At 41.6% G+C, this 23,309-nt stretch overlaps 1 protein-coding gene across 3 annotated transcripts in view; it reads right to left on the bottom strand.

The window, feature by feature from the left end:
* The window catches only part of LOC139366731 (GTP-binding protein Rheb-like), a 29,359-nt gene extending 6,422 nt beyond the window's left edge, over nucleotides 1-22,937 (bottom strand). Inside the window, exons 1-6 of one of the 3 annotated variants that reach the window (XM_071104421.1) lie at nucleotides 22,705-22,937; nucleotides 12,253-12,324; nucleotides 5,280-5,347; nucleotides 4,792-4,874; nucleotides 808-864; nucleotides 674-721 (exon numbers count right to left, since the gene is read on the bottom strand). In XM_071104421.1, coding sequence (XP_070960522.1) covers nucleotides 674-721; nucleotides 808-864; nucleotides 4,792-4,874; nucleotides 5,280-5,347; nucleotides 12,253-12,324; nucleotides 22,705-22,756 — 380 coding nt within the window. In that variant the 5' untranslated portion in view covers nucleotides 22,757-22,937. The remainder of the gene's footprint in view (nucleotides 1-673; nucleotides 722-807; nucleotides 865-4,791; nucleotides 4,875-5,279; nucleotides 5,348-12,252; nucleotides 12,325-22,704) is intronic. The other 2 variants (XM_071104423.1, XM_071104422.1) reach the window with 2 other exon arrangements.
* Nucleotides 22,938-23,309: the final 372 nt, after the last annotated feature.

Consider the following 23,309-nt stretch of genomic DNA (forward strand, 5'->3'; position numbering starts at 1 on the left):
ACATTTTTTTTTAAAGACGCCCAACCAAATCTGCACACCCCTCCTCCCACCCGTCACCAGTGCTGGCTGCACAACAGGATGCAAGGCATGCAGTATGCCGGTAAAAATGTGGTCATATAAACATTGCCCGATTTATTATTTTTTATACCGTAAATTCTGTCCGAAATAGGTATAACTAACGTCACGCTGACCCAAACACACAGCAGACCGACCTGATCCTGCAGTCTTTAAAACAGAGTCAGAGCCAAAGACAGCTGAGAGCAGACCGGTCCAGTTTCCCAGGCTAGCGTCAAGGTCTAAAACAGGCCAGTAGTCTAGTCTAAAAGAGACAGGACAGCCAGGGAAATGGCATATACATTTCCCCTCCCTGCCAAATATGGCAAGATGTGGGGATTTTATGACAAGGCCTATAAAACTCCAGCAGATCAAGTCCTAAAGGTTTATTCCAGCCCCCCACCCTCTGCTGAAGCAATATACTTTCTCTCCATTTGGTCCTGTCTGTGAACTAAATGTCTTTGAACAGGTCTCCACGGACTCATACAAACATAACGACAGACAGTAAGAACATTAAATCCCAGTTAAATCTCATTTAAAGCTGAAAATGGAATAAACTGTCTGGTTCCTCTGGGAAGACTATCGGTGTGTGTGTGTTTGTGTGTGTGGCATACAGTACCGTTCCATGTGTAGATCTTTCTTGTTTCCGACCAACATGATGGGTACTCTGCAGAAGACAAAAGTCCTGTTAGTCATATTAATCAGGTATTAATCAGATTGAAATGTTTACAGACAGGAGAATAAGGTACTTACTGTACTTTACCAACCATATCCAATAATTTTTCGTGGATAACTTTTATTACTTCAAAACTGCAGCAGAAAACAAAAAAAGGTAATTCAAACCTTTATTTAACAGCCAAAGTAACAAGTGAAAACATTCAACAAAGTCCTAGTGTACTGTAGACAAGACGAGTATCAACACAACAATCAATTCTCTGAAGAAATCTTCCAAAGGTAAAAACTTAGAAGACTTGAAGACTCTCTCTCGTGCTTAAATGCATCCTTTATGGGAGAAAAGGTTGACGTTGACAAATTTAGTGTGGTCCGACGTAGACAATAATCCATGTCAAATGGCTGCATTCTCCTATCCCGGCCGCTCCGTGTGTGTGTGTGTTGAGTACATTAACGAACGTTGCCTAACAAAGATGGTTGCGGTTGACCCATTGCTTGAATCTGTATGATAGGCTACTAAGCATATCAAATCTTTCCCGAGAAGAACCATCAATCTGTGCCATAGGTTGTAATGTAGAGGCCCACTGTATATAATACAGACAGGCCTGATGCATGGTTTGAGACGCAATTTAAATAATGAATGTTGAGCCCCGGGCTGGTCAGTAGAAATGCATAAAGCAATGGAGACATTAAGTCAACTTGACAGCATTAACTGGCCAGTGGAAAGTAGAGAGACGTGATGGGATGTGGTTAGGAACAGCTTTCTCCAGGGAAAGTCTCCCTAGGCCCGCTCCCATGGCAACTACCATAGGACCCAGGGGGATTTAGGATTAAACACACTCTCTAGCCTAGACTACAGTATGATGGTCTTACACAGGACAATGAGTTTGACACAGTATGAATCCTGTTGTCATTTAAGATGTCTGATGTCTGGAGGCATTACAGGAGAGAAAGTGCAGCTTTGATGCACTTCAGTATTTAAAAGAGGAATAACGGGACATTTCGAAACATCTCGGATTCGTTCAGGGATAGCGAGGTCAAGCTAGCGTGAGAGCTAAGTTACAGGGTTATAACAGCCCCCCCACTCACTGTAGCGCTAGATAGAACTTTGTGGAATAACGCACATCTACAAAAAATATAAACATTCTGTCACAGCTAAAATACAACAGTCGGGCAGTCCAATCGATTGTGAGATATAGCATATACATTTTGTGATAAATGTGGGTCACGGGTTCACAACTGTACCTTCTCTGGGATCTCTGCCAAGCAAAGAATTTTGGAATATATAAATTGCGCAATAGGCTATAAGGCTTTTACAAGGTGGGAGTTCATCCTGGTTCAAGTCCCGTGCACGAAACACATCTAACGAGCTGGAGAAATGTACAGTGCATTCGGAAACTATTCAGACCCCTTCCCCTTTTCCACATTTTGTTACCTTACAGCCTTATTCTAAAATATATTTATATATATTTTCCAACGACCTTAAGCACACAGCTAAGGCAACGCAGGAGTCGCTTCGGGACAAGTCTCTGAATGTCCTTGAGTGGCCCAGCCAGAGCCCGGACTTGAACGAACATCTCTGGAGGGACCTGAAAATAGCTGCGCAGCGACGTTCACCACCCAACCTGACAGAGCTTCATAGGATCTGCAGAAACTCCCCAAATACAGATGTTCCAAGCTTGTAGCATCATACCCAAGAAGACGCAAGGCTGTTGTCGCTGACAAAGGTGCTTCAACAAAGTACTGAGTAAAGGGCCTGAATACTTATGTTAATGTGGTATTTCCGTTTGTATTTTTAATACATTTGCAAAAATGTCTAGAAACCTGTTTTGCTTTGTCATTATGGGGTATTGTGTGTAGAATGACAAGGGAAAAAAACAATGTAATCAATTTTAGAATATGTCTGTAACGTAACAAAATGTGGAAAAAGTAAAGGGGTCTGAATACTTTCTGAATGTATATTACGGCCGTTGTTGAATGAGTGAGACCAAAGCGCAGCGTGGAAAGTGTTCATCGTACTTTATTAAATGAGCACCAAAAAAACAACAAAATATAAATGAAACGTAAAGCTCTGTAGTGCTAAACAGCAACTATACAAAGACAAGATCGCACAAACTCAGGTGGAAAACAGGCTGCATAAGTATGGTTCTCAATCAGAGACAACGATAGACAGCTGCCTCTGATTGGGAACCCTACCCGGCCAACAAAGAAATAGAAAACTAGAATGCCCACCCAAAATCACACCCTGACCTAACCAATAGAGAAATAAAAAGGCTCTCTAAGGTCAGGGCGTGACAATGTACTGTATACCGAAGCAAAGTTTCACCCACATTTCAGATAAGAATATCCGCCTACCTTTGTCATGTCAACCATCCATCCAATTAAAATAATTCCAGGTGTCTGCCTTTTGTCTTTAGAAACTTTCACATGGTCTGTTCCATGGTATGGGGTAATCCAATGAGCAACTCTGTAGCTGTTGATTGCAGTGATCATAATTCATCACGTATGCTATATATAATCAATACATTACTTTTCAAGGAGTAGGGTATTTGATGCAAACATCGGCTGTAAGAACACTTTTCCATTTGATCAAATTCTGCCTACATTATAACATTCTCTTGCAAGTCCCCTGTATAATTGAGTAAATGATTGTCATTCTTCTGCAGATTTGAACATGTAAATGTTAGTTAATAATACTTTGACAGTGAGCATATATCACATTTCAATAGACGCACGCATCAGTGTCTAGGCTGTCTATTATATCTGCAGCCAAAAGGATTTCACAACGATATGTTTGCTGTCAGCTGGCTACTGTAGGAAAGTTACAATCTAACTACACATTTGCATACATTTGCCTTATAACCCATATATGTCATCCTATGAAATTCACATTACGTTGCACACTCCCTAGTCTTTCCCTCTCATTTTAGTAGATACTGTATATTTTGCCATAATGATCTGATTACACCATGCAACGAGGGATGTAGCCTACAGTCAGAGAGGGAAGATGGACAATGTTGATTGGCAGATGAAATTATGTCCAATGAGGTTGCAATGTAAAAGTGGGAGGCGGGATTAGGTTGGCTCCTTTCCTCCTAGCTTGGTTGAGATCTCAGAAACGGTCATATTGTGAACCCGCGACCCAAATTGATCACATATAATGGGCATGTCACATCTCACAATCGATTGGACTTCCCGAATGTAGTGCTTTTGCTGTGACAGAACGTTGAGATTATTTGTAGATTTGAGTTATTCCACAAAGTTCTATGTAGAACTACAGTTAGTGGTGGGGGGCGGGCTGTATAACCCTGTGAAGTAGCTCACGCTCTAGCAGCTCTCGCTCTACCTCACCCTCCCTAAGTGAGAAAGGTACACACTTTGACAAGACAGTCCAGGAGTTAGGAACATAGACACATTTTCACAATGTGCCGTTATTCCCCTTTAAATCTGTCCAAATCCGTTCAGATTTCTACTGCTGCGCCCAGGAGAACTTTTCCACTTTTTCATTCTCATATTAACAGAGAGAGAGAGAGGGAAAGAGAGAGAGGGAGAGAAAAGGAACAAGGGAGTAATTGAGTGATGGATGGAGTGAGGCGAGAGAGTTGGATGGAGAGAAATGCCCGGTGCGAGGAAGAGAGAATAAATGGTGTGGTTAAGAGAGAGGAGAGAGATAGATGGAGTCATTTTATTTAAATCTCCAGCTGATATGGAGGCAAGTTAGCACACACACGCCTGCATGCGCAAACCCACAGCTAGAAATGACCATCTCTGATTCACATCCACGCTACATCTATTTTAGCTACGCAGGAATGAATACCTGTTCTGTACTACAACATACAGGAGCCCTGTTCTATAGAATAGCATACAGACAGACATATAATGCACAGATCAATAATAGTGTCAATGGTTGATTCATGCCTTTTACTAGAGAGATAAACACTAGATCGATTCAGAGAAAACTTGAGCGGCTCGCTCTCTCAGGGATGAATCCACATGGGTTGATTTTGCAGTAACAATGCTTTAGCAGCAGTGTAAAGGAAGGAGAGGGCGAGCGGAGTTACCTACCTTTTATTGGAAGTGACAGAATACACCAAAATGTATCCGTTGATGTCTATGGAGTAGGTCTGTGGGAAAATGGAGTATTCATCCTGCCGAGAGTGGAACATCACAAATATAAAGTAGATGTAAAAAATACAAGACAGTGTAATAATTCCATGGAAGCGTTCAGAAATAAACAAATTCATGGGACCAGCGCTGTTGCGAACTACTAGCGCCGCTGCTAACTACTAGCGCCGCTGCTAACTACTAGCGCCGCTGCTAACTACTAGCGCCGCTGCTAACTACTTGCGCCGCTGCTAACTAGCAATCCCGTTGTCTTAACCTTGTAGTCTTCAACCTAGGTAAAAAACATTTGGAAATCTAATCTACACCTGGTATTAAAAATAACTTTTCTGCCAATTACATTAGAGCTCACATAATATAGTGGCCCACTGGCAGTCTGACCACAACATTCTGATATGCGAGTGAACCCTCTACTGGTAAGAAGGACTCACCTGTCCGGCTGTGTCCACCAACTGCAGGAGGTACTCCTGACCATTCACTGTGATCATCTTTGTAAATGCTGAGGAAAGAGAAAGGTAGATAACTAAAGTACTGCACTTGGGAGTTCCCAAATCATCCTACCCATCTACAGTCCTGTCAATAGACTGTGAAAAACATAGCCTAGAGCACAGTAGCTCATTCATTATCATGATCTTACACACATTTACATTACAACTCGGTTGGGATATAGAATGACTCTTTGGTACTCATGCCAGACAACTACAGGGTGGAGAACAAGTATTTGTTACACTGCCGATTTTGCAGGTTTTCCTACTTACAAAGCATGTAGAGGTCTGTAATATTTTATCATATAGGTACACTTCAACTGTGAGAGACGGAATCTAAAACAAAAATCCAGAAAATCACATTGTATGATTTAAGTAATTAATTTGCATTTTATTGCAAGACATAAGTATTTGATACATCATAAAAGCAGAACTTAATATTTGTTTGCAATTACATAGATCATACGTTTCCTGTAGTTCTTGACCAGGTTTGCACACACTGCAGCAGGGATTTTGGCCCACTCCTCCATACAGACCTTCTCCAGATCCTTCAGGTTTCGGGGCTGTCGCTGGGCAATACAGACTTTCAGCTCCCTCCAAAGATTTTCTATTGGGTTCAGGTCTGGAGACTGGCTAGGCCACTCCAGGACCTTGAGATGCTTCTTACGGAGCCACTCCTTAGTTGCCCTGGCTGTGTGTTTCGGGTCGTTGTCATACAGGAAGACCCAGCCACCACCCATCTTCAATGCTCTTACTGAGGGAAGGAGGTTGTTGGCCAAGATCTCGCGATACATGGCCCCATCCATCCTCCCCTCAATACGGTGCAGTCATCCTGTCCCCTTTGCAGAAAAGCATCCCCAAAGAATGATGTTTCCACCTCCATGCTTCACGGCTGGGATGGTGTTCTTGGGGTTGTACTCATCCTTCTTCTTCCTCCAAACATGGCGAGTGGAGTGTAGACCAAAAAGCTCTATTTTTGCCACATCAGACCACATGACCTTCTCCCATTCCTCCTCTGGATCATCCAGATGGTCATGGGCAAACTTCAGACGGGCCTGGACATGCACTGGCTTGAGCAGGATTTTAATCCATGACGGCGTAGTGTGCTACTAATGGTTGTCTTTGAGACTGTGGTCCCAGCTCTCTTCAGGTCATTGACCAGGTCCTGCCGTGTAGTTCTGGGCTGATCCCTCACCTTCCCCTCATGATCATTGATGCCCCACAGGGTGAGATCTTGCATGGAGCCCCAGACCGAGGGTGACCCCACATAGCCTGGTTCCTCTCTAGGTTTCTTCCTAGGTTTTGGCCTTTCTAAGGAGTTTTTCCTAGCCACCGTGCTTCTACACCTGCATTGCTTGCTGTTTGGGGTTTTAGGCTGGGTTTCTGTGCAGCACTTTGAGATATCAGCTGATGTACGAAGGGCTATATAAATCAATTTGATTTTATTTTGATTTGATTGACCGTCATCTTGAACTTCTTCCATTTTCTAATAATTGCGCCAACAGTTGCTGCCTTCTCACCAAGCTGCTTGCCTATTGTCCTGTATCCCATCCCAGCCTTGTGCAGGTCTACAATTTTATCCCTGATGTCCTTACACAGCTCTCTGGTCTTGGCCATTGTGGAGAGGTTGGAGTCCGTTTGATTGAGTGTGTGGACAGGTGTCTTTTATACAGGTAACGAGTGCAGTTAATACAGGTAATGAGTGGAGAATAGGAGGGCTTCTTAAAGAAAAACTCACAGGTCTGTGAGAGCCAGAACTCTTGCTTGTTTGTAGGTGACCAAATACTTATTTTAACCATAATTTGCAAATAAATTTATTAAAAATCCTACAATGTGATTTTCTGGATTTTGTTTCTCATTTTGTCTTTCATAGTTGAAGTGTACCTATGATGAAAATTACAGGCCTCTCTCATCTTTTTAAGTGGGAGAACTTGCACAATTGGTGGCTGACTAAATACTTTTTTGCCCCACTGTATTAGGACATCACTCATTTTTGAGACTTGAGCTAGAATTAGGAGACAATTAGCAACAAAGAACACCTCCTTCATCACAATTAAGGAGGCCATTTCTCTACGTCGCTTTGAGTGAGAACACCACAAGTCAGTTAGTGAAGCAGAGAGAGACAAGTGGGGCAACATTTCATGTGGCGCTGAGATGTCAGAACACAGGAAAGTGATGTATGTAATCAACTAGAATAGGCAGGACTGGGACTGAGACAGATTCTGATTGGGCTGTTACTTTGGGTGACAGTGGAGCTGTGCGTGTGTTTGTGTGGCAGGTGGGCTGGGGCCTCAAATTAACTGAGGGGGTCTTGCTGCAGTTGCTTATTTAAGCACCACACACACACACACACACACACACACAAACAAAAGGAAAGCCAGCCAAATCCACATCGCTACTGTAGTATAGTAGAATCATGTTTGTAGCACAATTTATTATGGTAATCGTTCTACGTTCTTGGGCTTAGAGAATGCAGCAGAGGCAGATCAAGCTTTTCATTCAGAAAAAAATAAGCCCTGGCAGGCTAAAAATAACTGAACGTTCCCTTCACCGGGGGCTGCATGGATGGAAGCTTCCCGAGCCATAGGCACTGTAGATACAGTAGGCAGGTACACACACACACATACACAAATGTAACCTAGGACTTTGTGAAGCTACAGTACCATACAATCAATTGTGTTCTCCGTGCTAACAAAGGGAGCAATGCCATACCAAAAACGTGTATCATGATTAGGGCTGTGGCGGTCACGAAATTTCGTCAGCCGGTGATTGTCAAGCAAATAACTGTCGGTCTCACTGTGATTGACTGTTAATTAAAATAAACACATTTAGCATCTCCAGGCTTCCACACATAGCCTACAAGCCATTTTAAAGTCTAATAAATCCTACACCTTCACAATAAATCCATTTCTTATTTTAGACAGGTCTAAAGAAGGATGATATGAAGAAAATGTAGTCTATTTCAGAAGAACAGAATAGCATACTCTGAGTTATCCTTATGTTAGTGTACGGGTGTTTAACTGGCGGCAGAGAAGTCAACATTTATGTTCTGGAGAAGGTATAAAAGATCGGTGAAGAATCCAGCTACGAACCGGTCCGTTTGGTACAATTTTGTGAAACTCATGGGAGACAATACGGCCACATTACCATAACGTTGTTTATATACAGTGGGGCAAAAAAAAGTATTTAGTCAGCCACCAATTGTGCAAGTTCTTTTTGCCCACCGTTCTTGTGATCATTTTGACCCCACAGGGTGAGATCTTGCGTGGAGCTCCAGATCGAGGGAGATTTTCAGTGGTCTTGTATGTCTTCCATTTCCTAATAATTGCTCCCACAGTCGATTTCTTCAAACCAAGCTGCTTACCTATTGCAGATTCAGTCTTCCCAGCCTGGTGCAGGTCTACAATTTTGTTTCTGGTGTCCTTTGACAGCTCTTTGGTCTTGGCCATAGTGGAGTTTGGAGTGTGACTGTTTGAGGTTGTGGACAGGTGTCTTTTATACTGATAACAAGTTCAAACAGGTGCCATTAATACAGGTAACGAGTGGAGGACAGAGGAGCCTCTTCAAGAAGAAGTTACAGGTCTGTGAGAGCCAGAAATCTTGCTTGTTTGTAGGTGACCAAATAATTATTTTCCACCATAATTTGCAAATTAATTCATTAAAAATCCTACAATGTGATTTTCTGGATTTTATTCTCTCATTTTGTCTGTCATAGTTGAAGTGTACCTATGATGAAAATTACAGGCCTCTCATCTTTTTAAGTGGGAGAACTTGCACAATTGGTGGCTGACTAAATACTTTTTTGCCCCACTGTAATAGCCCCAGATATGAGGTTTACATCTAATTGTTCTATAGGATGAATGAGTGAGGATGATACTGTTTGTAAAAATGTGTAATGGGATTTTGAACTGTTTAATGAAGGGAACTCCAATTCCCCTTTGAGTTTAACTAAATCAGAGGACCGCCCAGGAGCACAGTTAGGACCTGGTATAGCTTTTTCTGCAATTCCGAATAAAACCCACACTTTGAGAAGTTCTCAACAGACCATGTTGCTCTCAATTACGAGAGGACAAAGGTTTGAGACCAGACTGCTGAATCTTTTAACCATCCCACGTGGTTAAACTCTTAGACTATCGATACCGACAGAATAAGAACAAGTCTTTGATATGAATTACTAGTCTGCAGCTAGGAATTCGGTATCATTGAACGGGAAGACCGACAACCGCCGAAACATCTATTCTATAACGACATGAATGAATGTCACTCTGAACTATCTATTCTAACCACGTAAGAGAGAGAGAGAGAGAGAGAGAGAGAGAGAGAGAGAGAGAGAGGACGGACACTCTCCAACAGAAACTAACTTTTCAACAGAGATCCCAACGACACACAGAGCGTAAATATATATATTGTTTGCAATTGTTCCCGAATGAGTGAGCATTCATGTGCAAATGATTAGCATTTCAATTGTTAGAATTCTGTAGTGACTCCCACTCACTCCCCTTTTGTACACCAACCTGCCATGCCGGTTTAGCCCACTAGGGCACATTCCCCTATCATTTCTTGTAACCATATTTACTTTGTTTGTTTGTGTGTGCACTTCTGTGATTGTTTAGTTAGTTAATAAATACATTATTTAAGGCAATTGATGTATGGATGACTCATAGTGAAGACTGGGTTTGTGCAGATAACCAACAATTTACGACGTTTGGAATGAGACTAACGTGAGGTAAAATAAATAATTAATTCATTAAGAAGACTAATTGATCAGATATTAAAATATCTGAAAAGTTGTATTAGGAAAATTATGACTTTGTAATCTGAATATTTTCCTTGGTGCCCCGACTTCCTCATTAATTACATTTGCCTGATTAGTTCATCACGAAATGCTAAATTACAGAGAATCTTTGATAAAACTAAAAGTCTTCATTTAATGATGGTAAAGACACGACATCAGCCAACAAGATGAGTAGGCCTCACAAACAGCAAAAGCACTAGCCTATGTCAATCTACTATCACCCATAGTACAAAAGTCGACCTATTCTATTCTGTGTGATAAATAAATATTCCAAACCATCTGAGAAAGTTGTGGGATGAGATAGATCCCAAATTAATACAACAACTAGCATAAAAAAATATTTTTTAAGCAATGTGGCTGATGCAACAGATCAGAACCTTTAGCTTAAAATGTTGATAAACTGTTAGGCTATTTCTTCACATTAGTCAGGTGAAGAAGCCGGATGTGGAGGTTCTGGGCTGGCATGGTTACACATGGTCTGCGGTTGTGAGGCCGGTTGGATGTACTACCAAATTCTCTAAAACAATTCTCTGGCAACAGCTCTGGTGGACATTTCTGCAGTCAGCATGCCAATTACACGCTCCCTCAAAACTTGAAACATCTCGGCATTTTGTTGTGTGACAAAACTGCACATTTTAGAGTGGCCTTTTATTGTCCACAGCATAAGGTGCACCTGTGTAAGGATCATACTATTTAAAATCAGCTTCTTGATATACCACACCTATCAGGTGGATGGATTATCTTGGCAATTGAAAAATGCTCACTAACAGGGATGTAAACAAAATTTGTGAAGAAAATTAGAGAGACATTCTTGTGCTTATGGAGAATTTCTGGAATCTTTGATTTCAGCACATGAAACATGGGACCAACACTTTACATGCTTTATACAGTATTTCTATTTTTATAAATAAAAAAAGGACTCTAAGTTTGTAAGTGCTAAAGTGTTCTATCAACTGTAAAATGTGAGCGCAACAGAGCAAGTTACAACTAAAGTATCTGATCATCAATAGATTAGAGACAAAGACAGTTGTTTAACACAGTGCCAAATATCATCAGGTGGGTCCTGATGAAGCCTATGACATGTTGTAGATGTAGAAATTATGATTTTTTTTTTTACCTTTATTTACCTTGGCCAGTCAGTTATGAATAAATTCTTTACTATGGCGGCCTACCCCGGCCAAACACTAAAGACGCTGGGCCAATGGTGCGCCGCTCTATGGGACTCCTAATCATGAGTGGTTGTGACACAGCCTGGAATCGAACCAGAGTCTGTAGTGACGCCTCTAGTACGGAGATGCAGTGCCTTAGACCGCTGCACCACTCGGGAGCCCAAGCTTCTTACGATAGCCTACTTCCAAAATCAATAGGTACAGTCACAAAGGCAGATTAAATTATATTTTTTAAACAAATAAATTCTGGAGCGAATTCAGAGAGGCAGTTTTTTTAGCGGAGCTGGAGGAAAGGGCGTTGAGTGCCGGAGCGCTACGTGAGCAATGAGAGGCTGTGTAAGGGCTATTTGATCAAAAATTTGAGTGATGGAGTCCGGCATCAGATGACTTGGCCTTCACAATCCCACAACAAACAAATTGAGATGCTTTGGGATGAGTTGGACAACTGCTCAGCATATGTGGGAACTCCTTCAAGGTTGGACAACTGCTCAGCATATGTGGGAACTCCTTCAAGACCGTTGGAAAACATTCCTCATGGTTGAGAGAATGCCAAGAGTGTGCAAAGCTGTCATCAAGGCAAAGGGTGGCTACTTTGAAGAATCTCAAATATAAAATATACTTTGATTTGTTTAACACTTTTTTGGTTATTACATGATTCCATGTGTTATTTCATAGTTTTGATGTCTTCACTATTCTACAATGTAGAAAATAGTAAATATAAAGAAAAACCCTTGAATGAGCAGGTGTGTCCAAACTCTTGACTGGTACTGTATGGGTGTGTGTGTGTAGTGTGAGCTTCACCATGAATGAGGAGTGTAGATAAATGCACCTGGCTGTGGTCCAGCAGAACTCAGAGACCTGGGTGGGTGGCTAGCCCTACCAACACAGGCCAGCAGCAGGGGAGAGGGAATGAGATCACACACACAAACACACACACACACACACACATACTTACTGTTTTCTATAGTTGGGTCATATGAGTCGACAAACTGGCCTTCCACAAACTGTATAGTCAAGGAAGATTTCCCTGTAAAGGAGATAGACACTTGTGAGCTTCAGTGTGTTTAATTAAGAATCCTTGCTGATCGATCACAATGAATTGTTCTTTGATTCACAAGTGGTATCATTCATCAGCTTCTTAGGAAAAAGCCAAATACTCTGCCTGCCTTGAGTGAACAGAGTGGGTTTGTTCATATTTTGCTAAATGTCAAACACTGCCTTGTCTAGAGCTGTAGAAAACACAATGCATGCCATTTCCAAATCACATTATGCTCCCTTCCAAAATGGGCAATATTCAAGAGACGGAGCATAGCTCAAATGCTGTTAAAATTGGTATGTGGTAAACGACTATTTCTGGCCTTTTACAAACAATTCCATGATATCGACGTACGTCAGAATAGCAGCTTACTAATATTAACGCATTTGAGCAATTATCTAGGGTGGAAAAAAGCTAGCCCAGTGGCCTTTATTCAATCAAATGTAACTCTTCAAATACATATCAAGAAGACTAGGCTAGTCAATATAAGGATTTCTTGCTGCATTCGTAAGTCAGTGTTTAACATCTAGAAGTAGCTTAACACAGGCAGGATATTACAATGGTATACTATCATTAGCCTAGATATCCCCACGGGGCACTATTACTACAGATGCCTTTTTTTAATTATCTAAACACTCCTATACAGTACTCCAGCAGCCTGTTGCTATAACAACCGAGAGTGGAGCGTGGCCATCCACGTTTGGAGACGTGAAGTCTCTCGCTAGCGGGGTAAAACCCGGAGGACGAGAGAGCAGCTCGCTCCCATTTTCAATGCTCCAATAGTCTCTCATCAATTCTGAATGCTCACCTCCCAGTCCAAACGAACTATCTTGTCTTCCTGGGTGGCGAAACTCCAGGGACACACACCGCGGAACATTTTTAGATCGATATAAATACCTGAATAAAAAGGCTACACGTGGAGTATGTTGGGGTCTTTCAGACAGTTAGTTACACAATGTGTAGGAAATGCATATCATTCAAACCCGGTTTTAGATTAGGTTTGAGGAATATACATTGGAAATGAAAATGCATGTACAATGCACATCATTCCAAACCAGTTTCAACCCTGTTTTCAGTTTGCTTTGTTGAGGATGCATTGGAAGTGCAAGCCAATTGTAAATCATTCTAACTCCAATTCATACCAGGTTACAGTTTGAGTACACTAGCTTCGGCGGTATTCCGTCTACTTTTGAAGTACCGACAGTATGATTTCCAATACCACCCCCCCCAAAAGAAAGAAAATATATTTTAAACAAATGTGTTCACAAAAAAGCATGTGGCGCAAACATGAAGATCCACTGTTGAGCAAGCAGCATAAGAGGTGAGTGATCAAGTTCCGCTTGAAATGTAAAAATAACTTGAAATAGTTATTACTGAAAACCATATATTAGTCTTAGTTTAATGTCGCATGTAGTGAAATGTCAAGTACAGTGAAATGCTTTTCTTGAAAGTAATACTGTGTAATACTAAAAATAACATAAGGTAGAACAAAAACATGAGAAATAAAAATAAGAACATGACAAACAAAGTAAGTAATCATACTACACTGAACAAATATATAAAACGCAACATGCAGCAATTTCACAACCGTTCCCAACTTTGACATCAGCAAACTGCTCGCCCACATGACACCATACACGCTGCTCTGTCTGCCATCTGCCCAGTACAGTTGAAACCAGGATTCATCTGTGAAAAGCATGTTTTTACCTTGCTTCAAAGTAGCCGAGCCAAAATCAGATGATATCCGTGGAGGCAATTATTTTAAATCAACTTCTTTCATTGTCCAGTAGCCAAAGGCACAATCCTAGTCATATTAGCAAAAGGTAAAAATCTGTCGTTCTTCCCCTGAACAAGGCAGTTAACCCACTGTTCCTAGGCCGTCATTGAAAATACGAATTTGTTCTTTAACTGACTTGCCTAGTTAAATAAAGGTCAAATAAATAAAAAATAAAAAAACATGCTAGTTTTTGCATATTAGATCTCCCCTCTTTCAACATTTCTAAGGGATATTTTCATCTCGGTCACATGAAACTGCTCACATGTGCACTGCGTTTTTGACAACTGTGTTTTCCCACTACTTGCATTATTGAACGAACATTTGCACGTAGCTTACTGCATTGTGCATTGCTGCGCTTATAATGCTGAAGAAATAATACTTTATCAACATTTGAAGTTAAAAGGTTCTGATCTGTTGCATCAGACTCATTGTTTTTATTTTGTTATAATTATGTAGCCCGAGCCTACTAGTTGTATGAATTTGGGATCTAGCGTCCCACACTGTCCCAAGGTCTGTTCGGAATCGGCTATTTCTTGTCGATAAGCGGACCAATAGAATGGGCAAACTTTTCTTCTACAGGGGATAGTAAATAGTAGGCTAGTCATTTGGCTGTTCGCTACTCATCTTGTTGCCTGAGAAAAGTACATGTGGACAGTTGTTCTAACATATTCAAAGTGCGCATCAGAATTCGGTAAGAAGGACCGCACATCGTTGCATCCTGGACTTGCATGTTCTGTTTATATGAATTACCATAATCCAAATGGGTGATTCTCGTGAAACCAGTTTTAAAATGTCTGTAGCAAATTGAGTTACAAAACCATGATGCATCTGCAAAAATAAACCATCATTCCGAGGACTAAGATGTCTAGTTTTTCAAGAAAGTGTCTTATTTTAAATACATTTTCACGTGAATTTGGTACATTTTCACCCCAAATTCTCATTACCGAAATGTGTCCGGATTAAATTCTCGGGTCATTTTATTTAAACAAATTTTTTTATTTGAATAAAACACAAAATATTTTGGTGTAGTTTGTCCATAAATCATACAAATTGTATACTAGTTGAAGTTTACATGAAACTAGAATATTTATTACATGCAAGCAGTGTCTGTGGACATACTGAGCACAGTGTCTGTGGCCATACTGAGCACAGTGTCTGTGGACATACTGAGCACAGTGTCTGTGGACATACTGAGCACAGTGTCTGTGGAAATACTGAGAAGTGTCTGTGGACATACCGAGCCGAGCACAGTGTCTGTGGTCATACCGAGCCGAGCACAGTATCTGTGGACATACCGAGCCGAGCACAGTGTCTGTGGACATACCGAGCCGAGCACAGTGTCTGTGGACATACCGAGCCGAGCACAGTGTCTGTGGACATACCGAGCCGAGCACAGTGTCTGTGGACATACCGAGCACAGTGTCTGTGGACATACTGTAAACCTTTTTTCAAGTTCCTCTAAAAACTCCAATCTGTTTTTAAATAATGGAGGGCCACATTAGAATGTATTTTCGCCATCGCGGGACAGAATTATATTACAAGATTATACATCATGTGTATGACTGTGTTGACAGAGATATCGACTGTAAATCACATCCAGATATGCTACATTTTTTACTTTTTTAACATTCACAGAAATAAACCACATCCATGATCTCCTTTTGGTAGGTATTTTCATTATCAAACATGCAATGAACTACACAGAGGGAAAAGTACTGTGCATTCAGCACCACGGACAGAACTCTTGTTAGCGGGTATACACAAAAACACAAGAAAGAGATTGAGCTCAACATTACATTTAAAACACTTAATAAGTGTGAGAAGTGAAGTCCCTAATGGGCATTGACTGGAGCAGTGAAGTCAGGTATAGTTTCTGAAGTCGCTATGCGCAGGATTGCTGAGTCAGTAAGAGATGATCTATGCCTTGACTTATTATATTTCATCACTGAAAATGTCTGATCACATAAATAGGTTGACCCAAACATCTTCTGAGCATGACTCCTAATCTTTGAAAAGTGTTGTTCATCGAGAGATGCATAGAACTTCAGTGACATTGTTTTGAATAGTTCTCCAATCACTGCATCAGACTGAAGATCGATAAGCTCAAGTTGCAGGTCAGTGGGAGTATTATCCACATTGAAGGTGAAAGGAGAGGAAACCAACAGCATGTCATTTTCCAACACTTTGAAATCCTCAAAACGACCAGAACTCACTGTTCAAAGCACGCAGCAGCGATGTATACTTCTCCCGCTGGTCATCTGATAGGAAACAGACTAGTAGTGTCGGAAGGTGGGTGAGATTGTTGGCTTCTACTTGGCGGGTCAGGAGGAGTAATATTCCCTTGTAGTTTGGAATTCAGGTCATTCATGAGGGCCATAATGTTCACGGTGATGGTAAAATCAGCCAACTATTCTTTATCTTGCAGTTGAGGGAAATCCACATATTTTCCTTTCATTTGCAAAAACTCAGCAATCTCCGACTTCAGGTCCCACACCCTTTTAAGCACCTTCCCCAAACTCAGCCATGTCACATTTATGTGGTAGGGGAGATCTACATGACCCGACTCTGTCTCTTCCAACAGTGAGACAAACTGCCTGTGGGTTTAAAGATTTTGCTCTTATGAATTTCACCACTTTAGTGACTGTATCCACAACATGGCTCATTTTCAGAAAACATTTACAGAGCACCTCCTGACGAACAATGTAATGCAGGAAAATGACTTCAGTTCAGCCATTTGAACTTGTATCCTTTTCAAACGGCCAACATGTTTTCCTGTCAAGTTAGGGAACCCATCAGTGGTCACACTGGATAACTTTTCAAAACTCAGTCCACAGCTTTGCCCCACACTTATTAACCTCCTCCAATAAATCTTTCCCTGTGGTTGTGCTCTTCATTGAAGCAAGCTCTTCTGTAATTTCAAAGTCTGGGGTTATGCCTCGTAAGAATATCAACAACTGCACCATGTCACGTGCATCACTGCTCTCATCCAGGGCCAAGGAGAAATAGGTGAAATCCTTTAAATCAAATCAAATTTATTTCTCACATACACATGGTTAGCAGATGTTAATGTGAGTGTAGCGAAATGCTTGTGCTTCTAGTTCCGACAATGAAGTTTTACATTGTCTTTCAACTGTTGTTCCCTATTCTCTGTGATGTCCTCAACACGGCGTGTCACTGTTCATCTTGACAGGGAAACATTTTCAAACAGCTCTTCTTGTTGGGGCAAAGTATCAATGCAGAGTCAATGAAACATTCTTTAATGAATTCACCCTCAGCGAATGGCTTGCTATGTTTAGCAATTTTGTGGGACAGTACATAGCTAGCTCTCGCATTTCAGTCGTTTGCTGAACGCAGTTTTGTGAAAAGTCCTTGCTGCTTTTGCAACTGAGAAAGCAACTCTATCGATGCACTTGCCCTCTGCTCAGAATACATATTCCTATATTTCTCTGCATGCTTCGTCTGGAAGTGTAGTGACAAGTTGTAGTCTTTCTAGACAGCGATGCTCTCTTTGATACCTCAATAAATAAATATTTTGACTCTCGCTGGAACATGTGTGCCAGCCTGTCAGTCACTGTCTGTCCTCGTGCAGTTGTTATTTATATGTGCCTTCAAAATAAATGTCCCCCATGCGGTGGGAGCTAAATCATTACACAAAGGTGAGTATTCATTGGGTTATTCATTTGAATAACAAATACGTTTTTCAAAACTTTACTATCAAAAATTCTTTATGTGATCTGAGTATGATTCCACCGGCTGTATTGAATCAGGTCGCGGGCCGGATACGGCCCCCAGGCTGGCCTCTGCCCTGGCCTGATCTAGAGGAGTAGTCCTTAGATGAGCGCAAATTCAGAATGAAGTTCTTATTTTCAAACACCCCCTTTCCCCCACTTGGCCTTTTCATTACCGAAATGGCTAAAGAGATTAAATTAGGAAAGAGTCAGATTAAAATGTTATAATATTTGTAGAATTTCATTTGAAATATTTAGATTTTTAGTGATAAACTCTGGCATTGTCATTTGAGGAGCAATGTTCAAAAATATTTGTTTATAACTTGTTTGGACTTTGTAAACTGCAGAGAATTTGGTGAAAATGTTGGTAAAAATGCATATTATCTGATCAAAAACATAATAATAAAAATAATGAAATAGATAAGTACAGATCCTAATCTCAGTGATTAAAGAGGAAATTTAATTATTATATATATATATATATATATATATTTTTTTTAGTTTTGTGAGAATGACCTAAATGGAATTTATGTAATTCTGAGCACCGTGGGTGGACACCCTAATCAGGTTACGCACCTAATGCATATGGGTCCCGTAAATCTCTAAAATGTCCGGTAAATTAAAATGCTGCTGGTGAAATGTCCGATGCCACATTTTGCTAATGGAAACCCAGGGCGGTAGTCATTGTGTCATGAAGCCTTAGAGTTATTGGGAACAGGAATGACGGTGGTAATTGTAAAACGTGGGGATTACAGACGGGGACAAGGAGAGGTTGAAAATAACAGTGAATATTCCTGCCAGCTGTTCTACGCATGCTTTGAGAATGTGCCCTGGAATACCATCAGGCCTCTCAGCCTTGCAAGTGTTGCAAGTGTTGCCCTGATTAACTCAGTCCTTTGGTGACGCCCCTCACACGATGTTGTTATTGTTGAAGCGTGCATAAAACGCATTGACTTCGCCTGGGAGAGGGGCATCGTTTGACGCATCATGGCGGTAATGGAATGTAGCCCCTGCCACATGAGGCGGGCATCGGAGCATGTGCAATATGATTCCACCTTATTCCTATATTGTCCTTTTGCTCGTTTGATGACTCTGCGGAGGTCACAGAGGGACTTGTTCCCGTACTCAGCCGTAGCCTCAGAGTTGTCTGCGATAGTTTAGGATTGTCCTTTAGTTTAGCGCCAACCTCTGTGTTAATCCAGGGCTTTTGATTGGGGAAGGAGCAAACCTTCACTGTGGGGACAACGTTGCTGATGCATTTCCTAATGAAGCCAGTAACGGAGGTGGTCAGCTCATTGATGTTATCGGTGGAGTCTCAAAACATTTTCCAATTAGCGCTAGCTAAGCAGTCCTGTAGCATAATCTCTGATTCTGGTGGCCATTCTCAACGGAGCGAGTCACGGGTATTTCCTGTTTGAGCTTCTGCTTGTAAACAGGAAGCAGGAGTACGGAGTCATGATCTGATTTTCCAAATGGCGGATGAGGGAGGGCCTTGCATAATTGCGTGTGGGTAAAATAATAGTGGTCTAGGACTTTATTGCCACAAGTGGCGAAGGAGACATGTTGATGGAAGTTGGGCATCACTTGTCTTAATGACGCCGGCAACCAGAAAAGCAGTCTGTGGATGTATGTTTTCCTGCTTGTTTATAGTCTTGTACAGTTTGTTAAGTGCCAGCCTATTATTTTTCTTATCCTGAGTTGGAATGTATACAACAATCAAGAATACAGCTAAAATGCCCTAGGGAGGTAGAAGGGTCAGCATTTGACCATCAGGTATCCCAACACGGGTAAACAATGGTCCAACACTTCCACCGTGCTCAAATCAGCACATCAGTTGTTGCTGATGAAGATGCAAACCACCCCCCCTCCTCTCAATTTTCCTGACTCCACAGCTATAATGTTAGGTGGCTAGCTTGCAATATCCAACTTATTAGTTACAGCAAAGACAATCAATCCCATTCTGGATCAAGTGCGAGTAGCCTTTTGAGATAGTTGTATAACTTGTCTGGTGGGTTGTCTGTCCTTGCATTTAGTTTAGGCTATGTTCGCTTGAGCTTGTTAGCATTAGGATGGCATCTGCTATGGGAATTCACTAGTACTTTGTTAACATTTGGAAAGAAATAGCACCCCTTGTATACACTGCTGGTAATACAGTATACCCCGGTATGGTACAGGAACGGAATGAAGCTATGGAAATTTGGATATACCACCCAACCCTAGTTTACACATTGAGAATGTATTGACCTGATCCAATGGGTGGAGAAACAGGAAGGAGTAGTGTATTCCATGGCACTGTGCAAACTGGTTTCCTCCTCAATGCATTGGCTTTAATGAGGCACGAGCCAAAGCGCATGACCACAGGACATTTTTAAAGATTTAGCACGACTCCACTACAAAGACGGGAGACATGCCAATTTACAGCTTTGCTATCTAGGAGTCCTCTGTTTCGCACAGCAGGAGCCCTTTGGTCCCTTAGTATACAGTACAAAAAAATATGTATATTATAGTACGTAGCCTGACAAAACACACACACATTTGTTTTTATTAATAGCTTGAGTACAATATCTTACTAGGACTCTAGGATGGCAAAAAAACGTTTTATGAGGACATGAAGACAGAGAAATGGGGACATCTTCAATTGTTTTACAGCCTATCTGTTGAATGTATTTGAACACTGGAATTGACTAGTAGCAGGCTGTAGGCTACATTTAATCCATGTCCTGTCGTAGTCTATTGTCTTGATTTTCTTGTGAATGAACCAAATTTATGGAAAGGCCTTGGCCAATAGTACCAATGTTGTTTGTTTTCTCCCCAATTCCGTGGTTTCCAATTGGTAGTTAGTCTTGTCTCATCGCTGCAACTCCCCTACGGACTCGGAAGAGGCGAAGGTTGAGAGCCGTGCGTCCTCTGAAACACAACCCAACCAAGCCGCACTGCTTCTTGACACAATACCCATTTAACCCGGAAGCGAGCCGCACCAATGTGTCGGAGGAAACACCGTACACCTGGCGACCGTGTCAGCGTGCACTGCGCCCGGCCTGCCACAGGAGTTGCTAGTGCCAGCCCTGCCGGCCAAACCCTCCCCTAACCCGGACGACGCTGGGCCAATTGTGCGCCGCCCCCATGGGTCTCCCGATTGCGGCCAGCTGCGACAGAGCCTGGACTCGAACCCAGAATCTCTAGTGGCAACGCTCTTAGACCCCTGAGCCACTCGGCAGGCACTGGTACCAACATTGTTAATTGTCTTTGTGAACCAAACTGCGAGGTTTGTTTAAAAAAGGCGGTGACATCTAGGTCCAATCCCTGACAGTAATACCCAAATTATGTGTAGCCTCAAAATCTCTTGCATGGAAAATTTCCACAGCATATCCACTGCTCTTTGTGGACACAGGTCTGAAGACAGCTTGGAGACAATCATGTTAGGGGCTCAACTTCTGACATTGACTGCAATACCAAGGTGGCGTGTCTAAGCCTAGGCTAAATTCCACTCACATTGGGATTCAACTAACGTCGGGTGGTGGTGTGGAAAGCCAGGATGTCCAGTATGACTGCATGGAGGAGAAAACAACAGCTTTCACGTTCCACAGTCCCAGCTCCCAAGAGTCCAATCGAGGCTAAGTCAAGTGTGATGTGATGCGATGTTCGCACGCTTGCCCCCAGCAACCTTTGCACTAACTGTGTGTGTGTCATCCCAGTCCATACACAATGGCTCATGACATACAAATAAGCCTGTCCATGTACGATATCAGTGTGTCCATAGTAATATCAGCCATATTAATTTTGGTTGAAATGACATTGAGACAACCGATAAGATTCAATTCTGTGACATCATAGGTTAGCCTAATTCTGAATCTACAGGTTTGGCTAAATCAGCACGCTTCAGATCGGTCGAACCGATCGGTTGAACGCATACTCCCTTAAACAAGAAGAGAGCGGCAATAGTACTGTTTGTCCATTTTGAGACGCCATAGGCACATCTTCAAAATAGTCCGAAAATAACTAAAGAAATCTGTCATTAATTTTGCTACTAAAGACTACATTTAAAACGGATTAGTTGCATCTAAAATAATCATGTCTTCAACTGCACAGTCACAAGGCCATAATTTTCTTGTTTAGACACAGGCCTTTGAACAAGTCTCCTGGTAATTCCTACCTGCAGCACTGGCTTTAGAAGTGCCTAGGCTCTAAGTGGATGATCTTTCAATGTTAGTGTCCATTCACATCGCACAAAATAAGTCAATGAATTAGATCAGCATGCAATTATTGGTTTAAAACTTACAGGGCTGTCACTTCACTAGCATATGGAATGTAATTTGAGGTAAATGGATAAATCCTCCCTTAAAAAGCTGCCACATGGACATTAATGCTTCTACTTTCGTGAGTCGTGACGTATTAATTTACGTCCCAGCATCAGGACCGCTGTCCTCAACTGCTGTGGCATCAACTGTGTAACCACTCAATGTTTAACAAACATTGACTTAACAAAATAAATTACTGTGTGCATAACACAATTAACTATTGACTGCCATTTAAGTTATTCAATTACTATTGATGAGGATAATGCATCACGTGCCACTGACTGCATATTTTATTCAACGAAACGTGAAAATGTAGCTACCAGGGGTACATGCTGCTGTAGCTAGTAGTGCTTCACAACATCTCTAGAGTCGTGAGTTTCCAGTCGAGTGACATTCAACTGACTGGCTGATTTAACAATCAATGACCTGGCAGCAGTAGCTATGTGCATGCCGTTTAGGCTACATATTTGCTAGTAGTATGTGTAGTCATCGTCAATGAACTTGCCTACACAGAAAGCGCACAAAATACCTCCCTATCACCGAAAACGACTAAATTGCGCCCACTTACCCACGGATCTGTATCCCAGGACGGCGATTTTTCGGGATTTCGGTTGAGGCATCTTTTAACGACACTACATCAATATCGACATACAGAAGCCTACACAACCGATCAAAAACTGGAACAAATGTCAAATGCTATGTCGAACACGATAAGGAGCAGAAATTACGCGTGGAATTAAAACAATTTAAACGGGGGGAAAGTAGTCGAGCATCTGTATCCTTCGCGCCACTCCCCAAAGCAATACTATCTGAATTATTAATGACTGCCCGCGGTTGGTTGGTTGTGCATAGGCAGAAAGGAGGGTCTCTGTCCTCTTCTTCGGCTGCGGTTGGATAAGGTATATTCACTGTTTTCACAAGCACGAAATTCATTGGCTGTCATATATGACGACTGGATCATTTACTATCAATTTCGTTGTGATGGCACTCTGACAGCAATTTTTCTCATCTAAAAATGATTCATGCTGAATAGAATGAAGGAATGTGAAGAATTGTAACTCGCGCATGGTGTACAATGAGTGTCACACACGTATATACAACTAGAGAGGTTTGCCTGTGTAAAGTTGAACATGTGCAGATAGTTATGTGGGTACACATTCATATTGGCCAATT

Source organism: Oncorhynchus clarkii, chromosome 15 (genome assembly GCF_045791955.1).
Source record: "Oncorhynchus clarkii lewisi isolate Uvic-CL-2024 chromosome 15, UVic_Ocla_1.0, whole genome shotgun sequence".
Lineage (NCBI taxonomy): Eukaryota > Metazoa > Chordata > Actinopteri > Salmoniformes > Salmonidae > Oncorhynchus > Oncorhynchus clarkii.